Source organism: Pyxicephalus adspersus, chromosome 2 (genome assembly GCF_032062135.1).
Source record: "Pyxicephalus adspersus chromosome 2, UCB_Pads_2.0, whole genome shotgun sequence".
In the NCBI taxonomy this organism is placed as follows: Eukaryota; Metazoa; Chordata; class Amphibia; order Anura; family Pyxicephalidae; genus Pyxicephalus; species Pyxicephalus adspersus.
Window position 1 is genome coordinate 41,445,153 of NC_092859.1, and position 19,959 is coordinate 41,465,111.

At 36.4% G+C, this 19,959-nt stretch overlaps 1 protein-coding gene across 1 annotated transcript in view; it reads right to left on the reverse strand.

Annotated features, from left to right (window-relative positions):
* The window catches only part of LOC140322402 (E3 ubiquitin-protein ligase RNF213-like), a 133,866-nt gene that overhangs the window by 56,504 nt on the left and 57,403 nt on the right, over positions 1-19,959 (reverse strand). Inside the window, exons 28-37 of the mRNA XM_072398975.1 lie at positions 18,286-19,444; positions 15,666-15,859; positions 15,112-15,267; positions 10,212-13,763; positions 8,104-8,240; positions 5,785-5,880; positions 5,144-5,262; positions 3,445-3,552; positions 2,927-3,126; positions 2,511-2,652 (exon numbers count right to left, since the gene is read on the reverse strand). Of these exons, the coding sequence (XP_072255076.1) occupies positions 2,511-2,652; positions 2,927-3,126; positions 3,445-3,552; positions 5,144-5,262; positions 5,785-5,880; positions 8,104-8,240; positions 10,212-13,763; positions 15,112-15,267; positions 15,666-15,859; positions 18,286-19,444 (5,863 nt within the window). The remainder of the gene's footprint in view (positions 1-2,510; positions 2,653-2,926; positions 3,127-3,444; positions 3,553-5,143; positions 5,263-5,784; positions 5,881-8,103; positions 8,241-10,211; positions 13,764-15,111; positions 15,268-15,665; positions 15,860-18,285; positions 19,445-19,959) is intronic.

Here is a 19,959-nt window from a genome sequence, read left to right on the forward strand (position 1 = left end):
CTCATGTGCCATTCATTGTCCCCTTCTGATCACTCTGTGCCATTCATTGTCCCCTTCTGATCACTCTGTGCCATTCATTGTCCCCTTCTGTTCACGATGTGCCATTCATTGTCCCCTTCTGATCACTCGTGTGCCATTCATTGTCCCCTTCTGATCACTATGTGCCATTCATTGTCCCCTTCTGATCACTCATGTGCCATTCATTGTCCCCTTCTGATCACTATGTGCCATTCATTGTCCCCTTCTGTTCATCATCGAGAAAACACGGTATTTAGGTAATACTTGGCCCCCAGACACCCCCACTCTTCTGGTTTTTATGGTGAGGCGCCTCTATGTTAGGACTCAGACCCAGCATAATTTCGGGTTACATGTTGAGTTGTGGCATTTCTTTAGAGAAGCGTCCTCACATTGCATGTCATTCAGACAATCTACAGTGTTGATTATTACTTTGTTTGCAGCAGTGCTGTTTTTCCTGGGTTGGAGAGACGTTTGTGGGACACACAAGAATTTTCTGTAAGTGCCCTAAAGATACAATCTTGATGGGGAAATGTTTATTACAAGTGGGGTTAATTCCCAGTGCATGTTTTGTAGATTTTGGCACATACTGGTTTATGAATGAAGTGATGGGGGAACAGTCTTGAAAGCTAAACTGCTCCCTGTGGAGTTTTTTTTCCTTTACTAAATTTTATACAAGAGAGACTGGTTTTTGTGAATTGCATGATACAGTCTATGCAGCCAATAATAGGGGATATATGTTTAATCATGGCATGTTTAAAGTATATATTGTAAATGATCTGCTATTATGTATGATCAATGTTTATTTATTGTTTCTTTTACACATACAGTTGGATGTACTGTGGTTAGTTAATTTGGATGGTCTGAAAAAGCGGCTTAGTCCATGAAACACATCACTACTTTTTCGATATGGCTACAATGAGTGTGCCAAGAGCTAAGATATATGGTCCTATGTAAATAATATTCAAATGTTGCAAAAGGACCTTTTAGAGTATATTTGTACATGACTGAATTTTATATTTGTTTATAAATAAAGAAGCAGTTTTTTTATGAAGTATTTACTGTCCTTATGGATTCTATAAACTACTCAAACCATGGTGTGGGATTTATACATTTTTTTATATTATTTTTTATTTTCAAAAACAAGTAGTTCAAGCTATAAATTAGCAGCTCTCTTTATCTATGATGTTTCTGACAAACACCTATTCTGACCAGAGTGGAACTAAAGAAAACAAATATACACTGCTGCATTCTGTACACTTCAACACCAAACGAAATGCAGTATCTATTAACCACCCGGCCGTTTAACCCGACCTTGGTTCGGGGTAAAAACACTTTCAAAAAGTGTTAAACGGGAACTTTTCTCAGGTGGTTAAACAAGCATTATATTGCAATCCGATTGTCATACATTGTATGACAATGAGATTACAACTGTAAGAATATACTTACCCGGTCCCCGCAGCTCCTTTGGACACGTCTGTCCTCTTTTGTCTTCTCCCGGCGAGTGCACTGACGATGTCCGGGGTTTCCCGTCGGTGCGGGAGGCGGGGCCGGAAATTCGAATAACTTTGTATTGAGCTCAATACAAAAAAACTGTATTAAGTTCAATACAAAGAAATCTTTATATAATTGTATTATAAATATATTATATAAGCTACTGTACAATTACATTACATTATACACTATTTTTTTTTAAAGATTTTTTTTAAAGATTTTTTTTTTTTTATGTTTTATAAAAAAATTTTTTATTATTAAATTTATTAAATTTTGGACATATTTCGGTGAGTTATGCGGTAATTTGTTGTAATTCGGTAAATTATAAGTAATTATTGAGTAATTCGGTGAATTATAGCCTACAATCTAAAATAAATTTCCATGCCAAAAATTTAACACTTTTTGCATGGAAGTTGGAAAAGAAATAGAACACCCGCGTTAGCGTACGCGTCCCTCGGCGATTCCTGATGATGTCCGTGCATGTGCCCGTCGATGGGGTTCGTAGAGGGAAATTCAAATATTTTGTATTGGATTCAATACAAAGTCCTGTATCCAAGCCAATACAAAATAATACAAAATATATTTATGTGGTTTTATCTATAGTTTGTGATGTTGGACTGTTTTAAAATTGACCACACTAGGGAGGTGTTTTAGAAAAATATATTACTATACAGTATACCAAATTATTGCATTTTCAGTATTTTTGATTTATTTATTTATTCTTGTTTAAGCTGATTTTTGTGTTTTTTATTTAATTTTATTAAAAGTATTTTTTTTTTTTTTTTTTACATGATTGTGTGTTAAACTTTTTTTATATTCATGATATCTACTGGACCCTTGTTCGGACATATTTCTGTAAGTTACAGGTCTACAATTTAAAAAAAAAAAATCATAAAAAACAGTGTACCGCTTTTGGTACAGAAATCTAGACGTCAGTGAAACGCTCAGGTGGTTAATATACCTAAAGCTAAAAAGAATACATAAAAAGTAGATAGACATACTTTTTATCTGATCTTCTGTGCTCAAGAAGCTTATCAAAATCTCAATCCTTCTGGTGCTGCGGCTTTCAACATTCTCATCATCCCTTAATAAGCCTATAGCATTCTGAACACAGCTTCGGATAAGAATAGTGGTATCCAGCATCTATAAAAACATAAAAAAGCTTGTATGACAATGAAAAGCTCATTTGAAATGTTGGAAAGTGTAAAGAGAAATGGAAGAAAGATAGGAAGTATGTCAAAAAGATATATATTCTTGTCAGACTCACTATTCAGTCTTTCAACTTGCTTGACTTTTGCCTCATTAAAAAGGGATGGTCACACTGGTAATATCTATGATATATTTAATGTGCCAGTGTCTTCCTATAATTTTTTTAATCTAAAAATTGTAAAAAAAAAGTAAGTTGAATTATTCTTACATCATCTGAGCTTTGCATTGGAACATCAATTTCCATTTCTTGGTCTCCAGCAGTTTCAGTTTCCATTTTGCCTTCTGTATTCATAATATTCAATTCCATCATGACCTTGTCATCATTCTTGAATTGGATCTTACTGTCTTCATTTCCACTTGGCAATTCCACCTCCATCTCTGTTTCCACTATTGTATTGTGTTTTTTCTCTGTAATAAATTAAAATAATTGTAATTTTTTTTGGTCACAACGGTGGGGTTGGCTCCTAGAATGACTAAATACAGGCTTCAGAGAAAAAACAGAAGATTAAGATGCTTCCAGGTGCTTTTCCATCCCATTTTTTTTATAGCTCCACTGTATACACATTCTGTGACAATGTAATTTTTTAAAAAATGTTTTAATTTCTGTTTTTCTATTTATTTTCTCTTTTATTTGGCCTTTGCATGTGATATCCTTGCCTAACACTATATCTTATGATCTGGTCTATTTTGTTGGAATTAACAGACAGTTTAGTTTCTCCAGCTTACCCTCAGTAAAGAACAAATTGCTTATTGTGAGACCTTGTAGGGTTGTTACATCTTCCACCATATCCTTAGACTTTCTCAGATCATCAATGTGAATGGACTGCCACAATCCTAAAAAGAAGAAATAACATTACAGGGACAATTATAATGGGTAAGAGACTGAATTATCCATGAACATCTCACATTGCTTTTTGGCTTCAGGACTTTTGCCATTTTTAACTGCCATCTTTACCAGGCGGTCTGCACTGTTCCTCCTGATTTTTTATTATGAAGAAATTCTAACAGTTTTCTATGATTATTTATATCTTACACATTTATAAGTTGTTGATCATCAAACCCTTGTTTGATTATTGGTACACAAATCTTTATTTAACCCCCTGAGCTGTAACCCCGAGTGTGACTCGGGGTAGAAAAAAGATTCTGGTAGCTAAACGTATGGAAAACCTTAGTACATCGAAACTTACCTGATCGGCCAGAGTCCTTTTCCTCTATGCTGTCTTTTTTCTTCCTCCGGCCGGCGTTCTCTGCACTTAATGAGTCACTGGGGAGTTCCCGGTGACGTTGTTGCGTGCAGACGCTCTGTTCAGGGCAGGGCGGGAAATTCAAATCTATTTGTATTGCATTCAATACAAAATAACTATATTGAATTCAACACAGTGGATTTATATGTGTAAAAGCAGTACATTGTCTTTCATAAAAAATATTTTACAGTATAATATAATAGTAGAAGTATAATATTTATTTTTTTTATTTATTTTTTTTAAATTTTAAAAAAATTATTTTTTTATTTATTTAATTTATTATTTTGCCATGATTTTATGTTTCAAACTTTAATATATTCATACTAATATATTATACTGTAAAATAAATTTTCATCAAAAACAATGTACCCCTTTTAGACATAAAACCGGACAAAAATGAATGTCCTGAATCATTCATTTTGCAAAAACTTCTGGGTTTTCTAAAGAGAAAGAACAGCACTAGCTTCTCACTTTCTGACTTTCTTTAAGCTGCAGAGCAGTTGGCTGACTAACCATTTTAGGCAGCATGGTGGCTCAGAGGTTAGCCCTCTGGCCTTTACAGCACTAGGTCACAGGTTCCAATCTCAGCCAGGACACCATCTGTATGAAGTGTGCAAGTTATTTCCATGGGTTTCCCCTGGGTACTCAGGTTTTCTCCCAGTTTCCAAAAACATGCAGCTATGTTAATTTTCTTCCCCCCCAAAATTGACCTTCGACTGTGGTAATGACATATGAAAATGGTAGGGACATTAGATTGTGAGCCTATTTGAGGGACCGCTAGTGACAAGACTATGGATTTTGTAAAGCACTCCATAATATGTTGGTGGCATATAAATACTGGATATTAATAATATTAGTTCACCTAAATTGAACTCCTGCTGATTAGTAGTTTAAAGCAGAGGTGGCAACATGGAAGTCCAAAAGATCAAAAGCTAACCTCAGCAATTGGTTTGGACCAAATATGAACAAATTAATGAAAGGCTTTTTTAGATAAATGTGTTGTTTAATAACCTCCCTTATTTGATAATAAGATGTTAAAAATTAAATATGTTAAAATGCCAAGTATTGGCACTAGATAGAAGGTGAAGAGGAAACAAACATGCACTCATTATCATTAACTTTAGGTAAGAAGCAAGTGAAATTAAACCATTGTACTGATTGTTGTGACATGGGTAACTCACCTCCCCGGAAACCCACATAAGACGTGCCTCCTTGTATTCTGGGAAGTTTGGTAATGAAGTAGACAAACACAGATATTTCTGTGAGATTCAGCTTTTGTAACTCATTCACAGTAGAGTACCTGAAAAAAACAACAAACTTTGGAAGTTCCACACAATAGCCAGTATACCACTGGAGCTCTGCTGACTATGGTACATCGTTCATATAGGTGACTTTTTTGCTCCTAAACTATCAGAAAGAAAGCCAAAGACTTCACCATTGTACACTGCCTACAGTATTCAATCTTGTTCCCTAATCATAAGGGAGTTTTTATTTTTGCATTTGTCCAACTGCATCTCATAACAGTGCATTTCATAACATTTTTTTATGTTATATCACATGATTACTCTGCTTCCCTCTCCTTGTTTGAAATGGTCTTACTATAACACCTTGGTGTCACAGTAGGGTTATCTTTGTGGACCAAAGAATACAGATGGTTTTTTTTGTGAACAAGCCTAGTAAAAATTTAACTAACATTGACTAACCAATGGTCAAAGACATAATTCACAGGAATGGTTATTATCTATTATATATTATATTATCAGAAAATTCATTTTTTTCATTATCTATTTTGTTAAGATTTTAGTACAGTAAGCAAGCTTACTTTGCTGATGCCACAAGATTTGCTCCTTGGGATCCCTCTTCAAAGTCAGACTGTATAATCAGTATTACATTTTCAGATGACGTCTCTAGAAAACTCCTGCATTACAAAGAAAAGTATTTGCATAATTATCATTTCTATGTTGCCAGTATTGCAGATATAACAGCGTATATAATTACCACTACCATATGCAAAACTTTAAACAATATTGATTTATTTGGTATCCTTTCTTTTTAAATCATATTAACTTACTGTTATCTATAATACAGTCATGTAAAAAGAAATACATTTAATGCAACACTGCCTATGGGTGAAGGCAATATACACAGAAAACTGACATGGTGTACACATTTTCATAATGTTTCATGTTCATATTGTTTCATAATGCAAGCTTGTCACATAAAAAAAGCAGACCCATAAAGTAAGTAAATCCATATAGTTTTATCTGTTTAACCTCCCTAGCGGTAACCCCGAGTGTGACTCGAAGTAGAAAAAAGTTGCTGAAAGCAACTATGGGATACATAGTAAATACAGCACTTACCTGATCCGCCGGCCTCCCGCGTTGTCCATCGCCATGATCCCTGTCTTCTTCCTTCTTCCTCCAGCATCTTCTGCACACGATGGGTCACCAGGGGAGTTCCTAGTGACGTTGGTGCGTGTGTACGTTGCGGGCAGGGCAGGGCGGGAATTTCAAAATCCATTTGTCTTGCATTCAATACAAAATAACTCTATTGAATGCAATACATTGGATTTATATGATATGTGGAAAAGTATATTTTTTTTCAAATTTATATAATTTATTATTTTTACATGATTTTGTGTTTCAAACTTTATTATACTCATACTATAATATTATACTGTAAAAAACATTTTCATGAAAAACAATGTACCGCTTTTAGACATATAAATCCAGACATGTACCGCTAGGGAGGTTAAGGGTCAATCATTATATTCATTAACATTTAACTATGGAATATGAAGATGTTTTATTAAAACCTCAGATATCAAGGATGTGGTCTTTAGCTAATAACATGCAGGGTGTCATCATGCCAAGATCAAAAGTGCTTTCAATGGTACTCAGAAAGACAGTTGTAGATACTAATGAAGCTAGGACGTTTGGTATACAACCAACAATTTACTTTAAATAAATCATTCCACTGCAAGGAAAATATTCTACAAGTGGCAAATGACTTCTAATGAGTCAATATGACCCTTAATTTCAAATACCTTGCCAAACGAGCAAATTCAAATCAAGAGTTGAATATTAATTGCTAATTGAAATTTCCCAGAACGCAGAATTTTATTGCAATTTTTGCAACAGTTGATGTTAAAATGCATGCATCCACAATTAGAAAGAATTTATAGCAACTTAACCAGTGTGGGAGAAGTGCCAGGAAAAGCCTACACTGTCTATAATGAACAATAAAGCAAGAATGCAGTTTGTCATTGAACCTATAGGCAACGATCAGGCTTGCTTAAATTTGTGCTGTGAATTGAAAAATCAAAGATAGCGTTGTTAGGCCACTGTAACAGCAAACATTTTTGGTAACAACCAAAGAGAATATTTTAGATGAAAATGGACATTTCAGTTAGTCAGTTTGACGTAATAGAAATACCTACATTGTTTGCCTTAAATGTGTTAGATGAGATTGTAAAACCATCAATCTAAAAGCTGAAGTTAAAATCAAAACAGATCTTTCAGATTGATAATCTGAAGTACACCAGCAAATCCACAAATGAAAGGCTCCAAAAGAAGAAATGTCGGGATATACAGAGGCCTAGACAAAGCACTGATTTAAATCCTGCTGAAATGTCGTGGGGTGGGAAGTAGCTAAAGGGTTAGGTTTGAACTTCTATGGCCAAAAGTACATGCACCTTTTCACTCTACACTATTATAACTGTAAAAGAGCAAATCTTTCTTGCAATTTTATTGAAGTGTACCACCGATGTTCGACTGTTAAAAACGCTGAACAAATTAAAAATCCCAAGATAAAATTCAGTCTCATACAATATTAGACTATTTCTTTGCACTTTGTAGTGAATATATACAAATAGCTTTCCTATATCTTCCCTTTATTGGCATTTGTTATTTGACAAGAGTTTCATACAATTAGCAAAAAAAAAAAACATTTAATCTGGCTTCAATCCATTAAATATTTTGTATAACAAAACTATTTGTTTCCAGCCTTAATTGACCAGTTAATTAATTCCATTGACCAGGGTACCTAGGAACATTTGCAAATATCAGTTTGTTATCTGTCAAAACTAGATGCGATTGTCATTTCAAAGATTACAGCACTGCCAAAAAAATAAAAAACGTACCGAATCTTTTTTAAAAATGAGAATTCTGTATCAAACTGCTGCAGGGACAAAACTTCAATGCTATGGATGTGGCTCCGCAACTCAGTTTCTAAAGCCTTTTTGTCAGCAGATGTAAGAAGGCGGGAAAACGTTGTGATCTAAACAAAAGAAGAAACAATTTACTAAAAATTTTATTTATGGCTGCTAGTTGTCCTTTATCTGATGTTCAACATTTAATCTGGGTCTTCTAAGCTTAGGTTGTTTGGGCCTGCCCCAGTGTGTTTGTTACTGGACAGTAAAGGAGAAGCAGCACAGTGATGAGCTAATTTCTCTCAATTTTTTTTCTTTGTACCAACATGTTTTTAGTCAAAACATGAACAGCTGGCGCAAGAATAGAAGCTGCAATAGTAACTGGGCCCCCGCTCCCAGAGAACCCATAGGGCTTTCCATTGCTGTCAGAAGGCAGAATGAGTGGAGACTGACGGGTAGGAAAAGCCAGCTCTGTATGCAGACCCAAAGCAAGAGCAGTTGCTAGCCTGGACTGGGGTAGAATAAGGTCCCTTAGCCCAAACCTACACAAATGTCAATCTCCACCCATCCCACTAGACCTTGCCCAACTCATCTGTCAGTCTCTACCCATCCAGCTGCCAGTGCACAACTTCATTACAAAGTAGTGAGGGGATACCGCCACTGTTGGGGACTGCAAGAAGAGGAACTGTTAGTAGGAAAAATCTGAAGTGATCTATAGGGATCTGCTTTGAGTGGGTATGTTACTTTGGGGGTCTTGCACTCAGGGTTGCTAAAGCCACAAAGTAAGGTCATAGGTACTTACAGAACAGCTGGTAGGAGATAAGTGTAGGATGGTCAGAGATAACCAAGTCAATGAAAGTGAACAGTAGGAAAATATAAAAGCATGCAGTTGTTTTTTTTTAAAAAACAGGAGAAACAGGAAGCATGGAAAAACCAGCAGATGACATTGACACTTGGTCCTACAACAAAAACTCCTTTTACAGTGTAGAAAATTTAAAATGCACCCAGTCAGGACTGCATTTGGTCTGACTTTACTCACGTACATGGGTCTTCAGAGACAAGTGAATGCAATAGCAATGCTATGCTTTACTAAAATTTGATAATTTAGTAAAGCAGAGCTGCAGAAAGGCATCTATCCTCCTTGAACACTAGCAAAAGACAAAACAAGGCTAGTAGAAAGGGATATCTGGGAATATCTGGCAAGTATTTTGTTAGCTAGTGTCCAATCCTTCTCTAAATAGAAATTAGCCTAAATGAAGACTTCTTGTGTGCCTCAATAGAAGAAAAAAATAATTTATTTATATATTAATGATGATAAAGCTTCATTAAATCTTTTGGAAGGACTGCCTTGTTAAACTGCCTAACACATCAGCTTTAAAGGGAATCTGTTAGAACAGAAATTGGCATTGATAACATCAAAAGCCCATAAAAAGTATGCAGGTAAAGAGCCCTGAATTTACAATTTTATATTTGTCCCAGGTTTGAGAAACCTGAAACAGAAAACAAGACAATGACAAACCCTAAATTATGCATTTTTCAAGAGAAGTTGCCAGTGGAAGCTCAAATATTTCTATCATGTAGGGTTTGTTAAACACTGAAAGTCGCCAAGATTGGGGAGGATAGACTATCAAGGGAGAACCTGGGCGATTCAGAAAACCTGGAATGCACATGATCTAGGATTGAAAACATTTGCCAACTAATAGCAAATGATTTTTAAGAAATTAATTTAAGGTTTGCTGGATCACCCAAGTTCTCCTATGATAGTATATCTTATCCACTGTTGAGTTCCAGTGTTTAACAAACCATACATGATAGAAATCATGTATATCATGATGCTTGACTTTTCACAATATGCAATTTGTGTCTTAAGTATTACTGAAATGGAGTATAGAGTTTTTCTGAAAATAGACAGAGTTTATGTTACTAGTTTAATAGTAAATAATGCTTCGAAAACTTCTCTATTTTTTTTGATAATAGGCCCTTAGGTGATTACTGAGGGGATCACAAAGCAGGTGGAGCAGGTGCAATTTTTAACTATTTCAAAAATACTAATACTGATTTTAGGCAGCTTTAGTAAATTGGGAAACGTAATACAGTACCTCTGTGAAAATTGTATGAGTATTGCTCCTAGTTGACACATGACTGCAGAGGAAATCTAGTAAGGAGCCATGTTTCTGTTTCTTGAAGTAATGGTCAATTAGGTCTTTTTGGCCTAAGCGGATAACAGAATCAGGTGTGGCACAGTTTAGCAAGACATCAACTGCTTTGTTCTTCACATCTGTTATATTTTCAATATTTTGATGTGATTGCTTAATGTTCTCTGTCACTTGAAGTACCACTGCAGCACAAGTGTCTGAATGGTAACCAATAAAAACATCTGAAGGCTTGTATGTTTGGGCTTTTCCAATGGCGGGGGTTTGATTTCCTTTAGTGAAATCCTTTACCCAAGCTTCCAGCTCTTGAACAATAACCTTTTGTTCTTTTTTCAGGAATGTGTTTATATCCAAGTAATGTTTTTCAAGACGGTTGATCAATGGAACTGGAAAATCTTTGTACACAGTTTCTTTTTCTTCAATGACTACTAATCTGAACTTTGGGTGCACTCTGCACTTGACACGATGTGTGCCTAAGCCCAAGTCGACATATTTTTGGCCCGCTAGATATACATAGTATTGGTTTAAAGCATCATAGAGGCTTTCGTACAGGTTCTGGAGATTAAGCAATATAACCATCTGTCCAGTCTCCATGCAAATCTTAACACGGTTGATATTTCGGCAAATCTGAGTATATTCTTGGTCCTTTGGAAAACTTGATCCAAAGATGATTTCTGGTTGTTGGTTTTCTTTCAGGAAAGCTTGCTGAAGAATTTGTAGTGCGGCATAGTTTTTGGTTAATATTAACAAGTAACGGCAATCCTCACTATCACTGCTGATATTCTCCATGATTAAGTCTGTTGTGTTGATATCTGCTATATCTCTCTTTTTCTCTTTTAGGAAAATTTCCAAGGCATTTACTTCATCTTTCCCACTGAAATTCCTTAGAACAGCTCTAGCAATTTCTTCTAAAGTCAGGCTGTCTTGAGACTGTTCGCTAAAAGCAAAAACCATTTTTACCAGACTGTAGAAATCTCTTAGACCAAAGAATTCCTTTTCCTGTTGTTTTAAGGTTTTGCAAACGTCAAGATAAGCCTCTGAGAAGTCATGGAAGTACTGTGAAACATTATGGAGAATTAAATTATCAGAAGAACAAATTCCACTTGCACTTTGAATTAGCTCTTTCTTGTCTGGGTCACCTCGGGATACAAATATGCCACGATTCATTTTTGCTGGATCTAAAGCCCAATTAGAAATGCCAATAAATCCAACTTTTTTGTGTGGTGAGGTGTCATCATCAATACATCCATCTTCCAGCAAAGGGTGAAGTGTTTTTAAAGGCATTTTAGGGGAATCTTCTGCAAGCCCTATCTCATCAAGTACAACTACAGACACATATTCATTTAAATTCTTCCCTTCTTGGAATCGGGCACAGTGCCTAAATGTACCAATGATCCCTTCTGGTGTTGAATGAGGGCTACACTGAAAAGATACCAGGTGAACTTGCTTAAGGTCCTTGTACAGTTCAGTATGAGCTGTTTGTCCCTGCATAGCATCAGCAACAATAGTCTTTGCAAGAGACTTTGAGCTTCCCGGTTTTCCAACCAGGAATAATGGAATTTTAAGCTCTATGCAGATGACCATCATGAAGAGGTTTTCCTTTAAAGCAAGATTTCTTGCAATAGTGTTCCTTAACTGTACACCTGCTAAGAAAAGATCCTGAATGGAAGTTATTTCCTTTAAAATATTAGTGGGGTCCTTGTATGGTTGAGGAAAGAATTTACATATTGCTCTCCTGTAAGAATCTTTGGTTTCCAAAGATGCATGATAGCACACGCCAACAGCAAGAATCAGAGACCAAGCTACTTTATCTTCAACAAAATAAGTACTTGCTTTTCTCAGTACCAAGGAGGTATAATGGTTCAACAGCTTCTCGTGGTGGTTATAAAACCACTTAAAGACCTCTATGCAACGCTCCACATCTCTAAGGCTCACAAAGCTGCACTCATCGTTTTTATCTCTCATATAGGACTGAGAAGCTGAAAGGACATCTGTTAATATCTTGATGTCGTTGGTAGAAAGCTGAATCTCTTTGGCCAACCGCAGCACAATCTGTTGTATGTATTTCTTTTCAGTTTCATTGTTCAGTTGCCCAAAATCCCATACAAGTGGCATCATGCTCGGAGGCAAAGCATGCACTCTATAAACAAGTTGTCTCAGAGGAACAGATCCAAGTCTTTCTTTAGTCTCATCTGCTCTTACTTTATAACCTAGACCAGCAGATTCTAAACGTTTGATCATGTCATCAGTGTGTTTTCGGTAAGGGTTGCAGGCAGCAATAATGTGTAGCCCAGAATCTTTTTGCAAAGGCTCCCCATCTACTGTGTGATCACACAGGGCCTCTTTGATGCTGCTAATAGCCTCAGTAGTGTTTGCTTCATCAAAGAACAACACAGTTTCGCATCCCTCTTTTTTGTTAATCTGTGCAATTTCCTGGGCTTCCAAAATTTTTTGGTAGATTGTCTCGGCAGTTGTACCACCATGAACCTTTACAAGCTTCATGTTTTCTGTTTCAACAAATCCCTTACACAAATGACACAAGAACTTAATTAGCCTGGTTTTCCCACAACCGGTTTCTCCCATAATGACTACTGGTATTCCACATCTGAACCTCATCTTGATTGCTAAAATCTTCAGCATGTTATCCATGGTGAGCTCATATGTTTCATCAGGGTCTATCGGCCACTGAATTCCAAGGACCATACATAATCTGCTTATTTTCTCATGCCTGGGCAACTGGTCAAAATCAGTATTAAATGGCACTCTCTGTAGCCTCAATCCTTTATAAAGTGGCAAGGACATAACATTGTGTCTAATAATTTCATTATTTCTGGGATTAATGGCATCCACCCCTCCAGCATTATTAGGCTGCAAGTGGAATCCAATAAATGTCATGGATGCATGGTCTTCATTAAAGAAGATATAGGGATGTGGCTCGGACTCCCATCTTTTGCGCATTAAGAAAGGAATTAGATCTTGTTCTTTGACTCCATCAAGATTAATCCCATATCTTCCTGGGCTCTGATCTGCAATGTGCAGAGAAGGGGTAGCAAAGTCTTTTGCCATCAGAATCATAAAATTAACCACAAAGTTTTTGAATCCTTGCAGTGTATCACCAACAAACTCATGATTACAGAACACTGAGGATTCACAGTCTCTTAGCTGGAGATTTAGAAACCATGCAAAGTTACGAAGCTCAGACCAAGAAGGGTCAACAATGCCACAGTAAAGAAGGAATATCTGTAGGCAATTCTCTGGGTCTCCTTCAGTGTGACCTTCTCTGTACACAAATTCATCTAGATTTTGTCCTTGGTCAAAACGAATCAGGTACTGATATGGTCTTTGGAAACATTCACTACGAAATTCATCAATGTCCATTCCTGGATTTCCACAATCTGTCACACCAGTTTCTGTAGTTTTTGTGAGTACATCTTTTGGTGAGGAACAGAAAATCTTGGGGAAGAAGTCAATGAAACCATTTTGCACAATTCGAGAAACCTGCAAGCAAAAAAAAAAATGCTATTGTTCAGACATCTTACAACAGTAGCTTTTTTTCCTATGAAACTGTCTCTCTGACGTTTACATAAACAACATTATTGAAAATCAACTCAGATAATTTTATTGCCTTAAAGTGTAGGACCCTAATTTAATATTGTTTTTCCCTACTGGCTCATTGAATGAACCTTTCTGAACAATCAAAGAAGTATGTTGAGAGAATGACTGCAGGGAAATGTGTATACAGAATATCAAGTTATATAAATAAAGAATAGTTTGTTAATGGTTCATGTTTTCCCTTGCTGCCTTGTGCATAAACATCCTGTGGACATGTAAGCTCTCTAGCAGCAACTAAACACATTCTAACATTAAAACCCATTCCTTTATTCCTTCTCGATTGAAGCTTATTGATACGTGTTCCTTTCTTGCTGCCACACTACCCTGCTGATACACACTCTTCACCCTTGTCCATGCTGCAATGGGTACATTTTCCAGTTGTATGTAAAAAATATTTAATAGGCTTTTAAAGTGTATGTGCGTGCATTTATTTTTTCATCTGAGAGGAATTCAGCTTTAAAGCAGATATATTTCATAACTAAGTGACACTACGTTTGCTATTGAACGCTGCTTCATTATTATTGGCACAGTTTTTTATTTTGAAAAATACCTTTCTCACATCTCAGTGCAGCTGATCTTCATCAGGCTCTATGTAGCCACTGTGATTTCATGCATTTTTACTAGTGGCATTTTTGTAGCATTACTCAAGATATCTTACTGATAACAGCTATAAACCTAGGTTGAAACATGGCTAGGACATGATCTGTGTTTACATGTCCTTCCCTTTAATAAATGCCGTTTCTGCCAGGTGCTTTTCTCAAAGTTAGCCTTAGACTATGTTAGAAATACTAGACTACGACTATAGTAGGGATATTGGAATGTGAGTTTACACTAAGTATCATAACTATAAACTTTTAAAAGTTTAAACTGTGTAATTACTAAACTGTAGTTATTCAGCACTATGCAATAAAAATAAGTATGGCTTTGCTATACAGTAAGTTTTTACTTGGCCATTTAGAGTGACTTTCACAAGGGCATATGACAGAGTGACAGAGGGGAGAACAATTAGGAGACTGAAGCAGAGTATGGTCACCCTGTAAAAGAATGTGTCATCAATTATTATTTCATGAAAGCTGTAGATTTACAAAATGTAAACAGTTATTTTTGAAATCGCATTAACATTATAAAAAAGGGACAGGGTTTGCTTGGACATTTAAAATAGAACATTATTCAAGCAAGCACATAAGAGGTTCAGAGAAGCCAGCATCGATAAACACATTACATAAAATCTTACAGATTTAAATTGTTTTCTAAATAAAATGTCTGAAGATTCCAAAATTTCAATGATGTAGAGGTGATTGGGCAGGCGCTTCCATATTCTTCCCTGAGAATCCATCAAATACTGTAGGACTAAGAGTTTAAACAGGAACTGTGAAATGCCACTATTCACCTGTATTACAAAAACAAATAAAGAATATATCAATGAAAATAATGTATCAAAGAAAATATATCAAAATATCAATGATCAATTGTGAAGTCTTGTAAAGAAAAGAGAGGCAATTGTCAAATTTAGGTTACCTTTTATAATTTGTTATTATAAATTTTAATAAATTAGGTTGAAAAGTTATACACGTAAAAAATTAAATCCAGCCAAACAAGAAGAATTATTAGATTGCTAAAGACACAAACAACTCTGTTTAAACTGTAGAATCAGGAGAATGGTGCTGATTAGTGACGGCACAAGTTATTTATTTATAAAAGTCTATTTATTGTGGATCCAACACCAATGGTGTTATCAGCAATCATGGTATACCAGATTAAGACTTGTTAAGGTATTATTTTACTTACAGAAGATGTAATATCGATGTGGAATATTATGGGACAATTCCTAGATTTTCCATCTAGAAAAGGTAGTAAGGTTTTTATTATTTTGTCCTCATCCACTTCAGGCTTGATAAGCCGAATTACTTTGAGAAGTGGCATTTTGCTTGAAAATCTTGACTCAAGTTTTTGGTATAGCCTTTTCACATAGAGAGATTTACCTGGGATAAAAGGAACATTTAAAATTGTTACAAGCAGTAGAACTTTGCTATTAAGATATATTATTTTTAAGATTATATATTATATCATTTAATTCAAGAATAGAAGAGGTACACTAGTTCAGACAGTTGCTTCTCAGATAGCAATAGGGCATATCACCTTGGGAATCAGTAAAGAAAATGGGTTCAAATGGTGTTTTTTGAGGAAGAGAGAACCAGTTTCAGAACCCTTCAGAGGGAAACAGGAAATAGCTGCCAGACCAGAAACTACCTGTACAAATGTCTTAAGGCCCAAGAAGTCATTGGTCTCCAAAATGCAAAAATACAGCCTAAGATTTCTTGAATGCAAGGAATCATTGAACCCTACAATATATACAATATACCCCCCCCCCCACCCCCTTTTTTTTTTCTTTGTTCCTGATGAAGCACCCTCCAGTGAAATACTTTTCCCACAAGAGATATGGTAAGCGTTTAGGAGGTATATACAAAATGTTGGGGTGTTTCCAATCCCCAAATAAAATGACATTCAGAAACAGGCTGATCCTCTAGTTTTAAAGTGATACACATTGAAACAATGAGACTAAATGGCTCTTTTATGGAGAAATAGCAAAACACTGCACCTTCTCAAAAACAATCAGGCAATAATTAAGGTAAAAATTCTGTTTGTATTTTTTAAGTGCAAAAAAAGGATGCAGAATTGCCACCCTAATTCTCAATCGCCTAGGCTATCAAAAATGAATGGGAGCACATATTCTCCTGGGATACCTACATCACACATCCCAGGAGGCTGGGTTGCACCTTCTGCCCGTGACTGAGCATCTCAGGCATGGGCAGAAGGAGTCCTTTCATCAATAGGGGAAAAAAATTGCCAAGCTTTTTCCCAATCTACATCACCCGAGTTCGTGCCTGCACAGTCACAGGTCAGGTAACGTAGGAAGAAGAATGCGGAAGAGGAGAAAAGAAGTTCGCAGCTTCTAGTGCTCCCTCTGCGCTGGGCCAAAGACGGATAACGGGAAGACATGGAACCCGATGGAAGAAACCTCCTGACAGACAGACTGATCTGCGGGATTGAAGGTAAGTGTGATTTTATTGTTTTGGGTTTACTTTCAAGTAGCATCAGGCAAAGTGTCTGCAGCGGACTACCCAGAAGTGCTAAGGCCAAAAGAAGATGCAGTGCTTCTTGAAAGGTGAGCAAGATGGACTACACTTTACAAATCAGCAATGGAGGAGACCAGCACTCGCAATTATGTGGATAAATCTTGGCTGAAGTAAAAATAGTCAAGTCAGACATCCATCAATATAGGATGCTAGCAAAAAAACAAATGCATGCTAGGTGTAGGAGGGGTTATCCTGGGGTAGCCTAGAGCTTTTTTATTACCTACCATTCCGTTCTCCTATATATTGCAGTATACCTGTAAGAGACTTCATATGCCCGTACTGGACGGGGAAGAAAAAAATAAGGGTGTATGTATGTTAGTCTGTTTGTTTGATCCTTCCCCCTTCTAAGCATTCCTTTGATTTGGGAAGCCCCATCATAAAGATGGAGAAGGTTTGAATTTGAGCAGCATAAGGCAATGAAAATTGAACATTTTTCACTCAAAAAGTAACCTCTCCTTTTTAAATTTAATCCAAATATGAATTGCCTGTATTTTATCCAGTTCACTTTACATTAAACATTCCACATTTATTCTGGGATTTTACAGACTCAAAAAAAGGTTACAGGCACACTTAAGAATTAGGTAAGGAGTAAGCTTCAAACAGGTGTGGTTAAGCAGTTTGGAGGAAAAATGGCCCCTGTTGAAGGTAGCAGCTTTGACAAGCCCCGATCCCTTTGTTTGATTAGAATAAACTGCCCTCTCGGATGTCAGAAGCCCTCAAGTTCGTCCTTCCTTGTAATAGGACAGGCAGGTGCACACACATACACAATAACCCTGATTTGTTGCAGGAGAATAAAAGTTGTAGACTGGACCTGCTGGGCTCTGGGTTGCCTTGTGAAACCTCTACCTGTGCGTTCGATCAGTATATATATATATATATATATATATATATATATATATTACATCTTAAACAGTTTTCCTTTTATAAACAGACTTATGTTTATGACTTCTTACTTTAGTAATATAGAGGCAATGCTCCTTTAAAAAAAAAAAGCAGTAGTAGAAGCAGAATTCCTTATAAATGTTTATACCTAGACTAGGCATATCAATGAAGACATGATAAACTCCAAAAAGCATTATTATATTTAAATCCAAAAGCTGCAATTTCAAGGTTCACCTGCAACTTTGCCACGTGGAGAAATGACCACATTGGTCTTGGTTATGGTAGTAAGTTGGAGCAGGTGCATCTCTGAATCACTGTATCAAATAAAGCAGTACTAAACAAATGATATTTTGTTAGTAATACTCTCACTGCCTATTAGCTGTACTTACCAACTCCTGCTCGCTTGGATGACACAATTCCTGCACTCATGCCATTCTTAAACACAGAGGAAGCTGAAACCACATCAGAACCAACTTTGAAATGTGTACACAGGTAATGGTGAATCTTCTTGGGATGCATTTGGGGAATAACATGAATCCTGAACTGGCTAAAAACTGAGGGAATGTAGCAATGCTCTCGGTCAGAGTTACATATGATGATGAGACTATATTTGTCCATGCTCTGGGCCTGCAGTTGTTGGAACAGCAACTCAGACCTATAACCTACATCATAGCTTAACTGGTCTGCATAGATCAAACTATACATTTTCCTTCCACTGAACCCCGGTGTCAGACATCTACGAAGTAACAAGGCCACTTCTTCATAGCTTGTATGAGGTGTACACAGAAGAACTTCATCAAAGGATGGTAGTGGCTCATCAGAACTGTGCATATATACAGCTATAGCGCAGGACAAAATCTCTGATGGAGGACAAAGAATAAGATTGGGATGGCCTGCTTGCAAACTAGGATGAAGGTCACGAACTACTGGTTTTGTATTTAGCTTAGCCAGAGCAGCTAAGCTTGTGCCCAAGGTGTCAAGATCCAGGCATCCTGGGAAGAAAGAGCTCATGTTATCCATGGAGAACTTCCAAACCAGCTCTAGTTTCTTTGAAACATCTGTACATTCTTCAAGTTCCAGTGCAAAATCCATCATATCTGGTTTCTTTATGGATGTTAGATGAGAGGAACTGGTTTTTGGAAGGCAGACGGAATTGATGATGTCTATTTTTTTACAGTCAGGTTTAATAAAAGACAACATTACAAGAGCCTCCTCACTGATATCCCTCATCTTGTAGTGCTCACACAAGTATACCATCTGCTCTGCTGTAAAGTAGTTTAGGTAGTGTAACTGAGATCTTTTCCTGTTGACAAAATCCAGCCACTCTTTTAAGAAGCTCTCCATGGTTTTGCAGATGTTTGGAAGCAAGTCAGTAAGAGTTTCTTGTACTTGAAGCACCTCAATTTCTTCAATGTTAAAGTTAATCAAAACACTGAATTTAGCATTATCTGCACAACAGATCTCTGCTTCCCAGGTTCTAAACAGCATATTTCCAGCCAGGTAGAGGTCAATAAAGGATTCAGCCATTCTCTGAACATTGGAAAATATCTAGATAAAATATTAAATGGTTAGAAATCATTGCTGTATTTATTAATTACCTAAACCAAATATATCATAAAATGCATAAACTAAACAGTACAAAAACACATCCCAGTGAATTTTCCTGTCTAAAGAGAAATTGCCAGCTGAATTTTCCTTAGAAACTGACACTTCTTGGATTGTTAATCTTAAATCTTCTACTGCGCATATTCATTTTTCTTACCAACACCTACAAAACACAATTGCTACAGGACGCAGTAGTGACATATTTGTCTATAGGAAGGAACCATAGTAGGGAAGCAGGAGAATAAAATGAAAAAACTGTAGCTGGTTTTCCCCAGATACTTTTACAAGTAGCACAGAAATAGTGGGAGGGCCCTGACAAAGCATTGGCAAATCCCACAAGATCAGCAGCTTTAACAAAGACAATATCTTTTCTATAAACTACTGTATCAGTTCTGATTTATATTGATTCGCTAAAAATAAAATATGCAGATAGCTTATTGTGTTATTCATTAGGACTT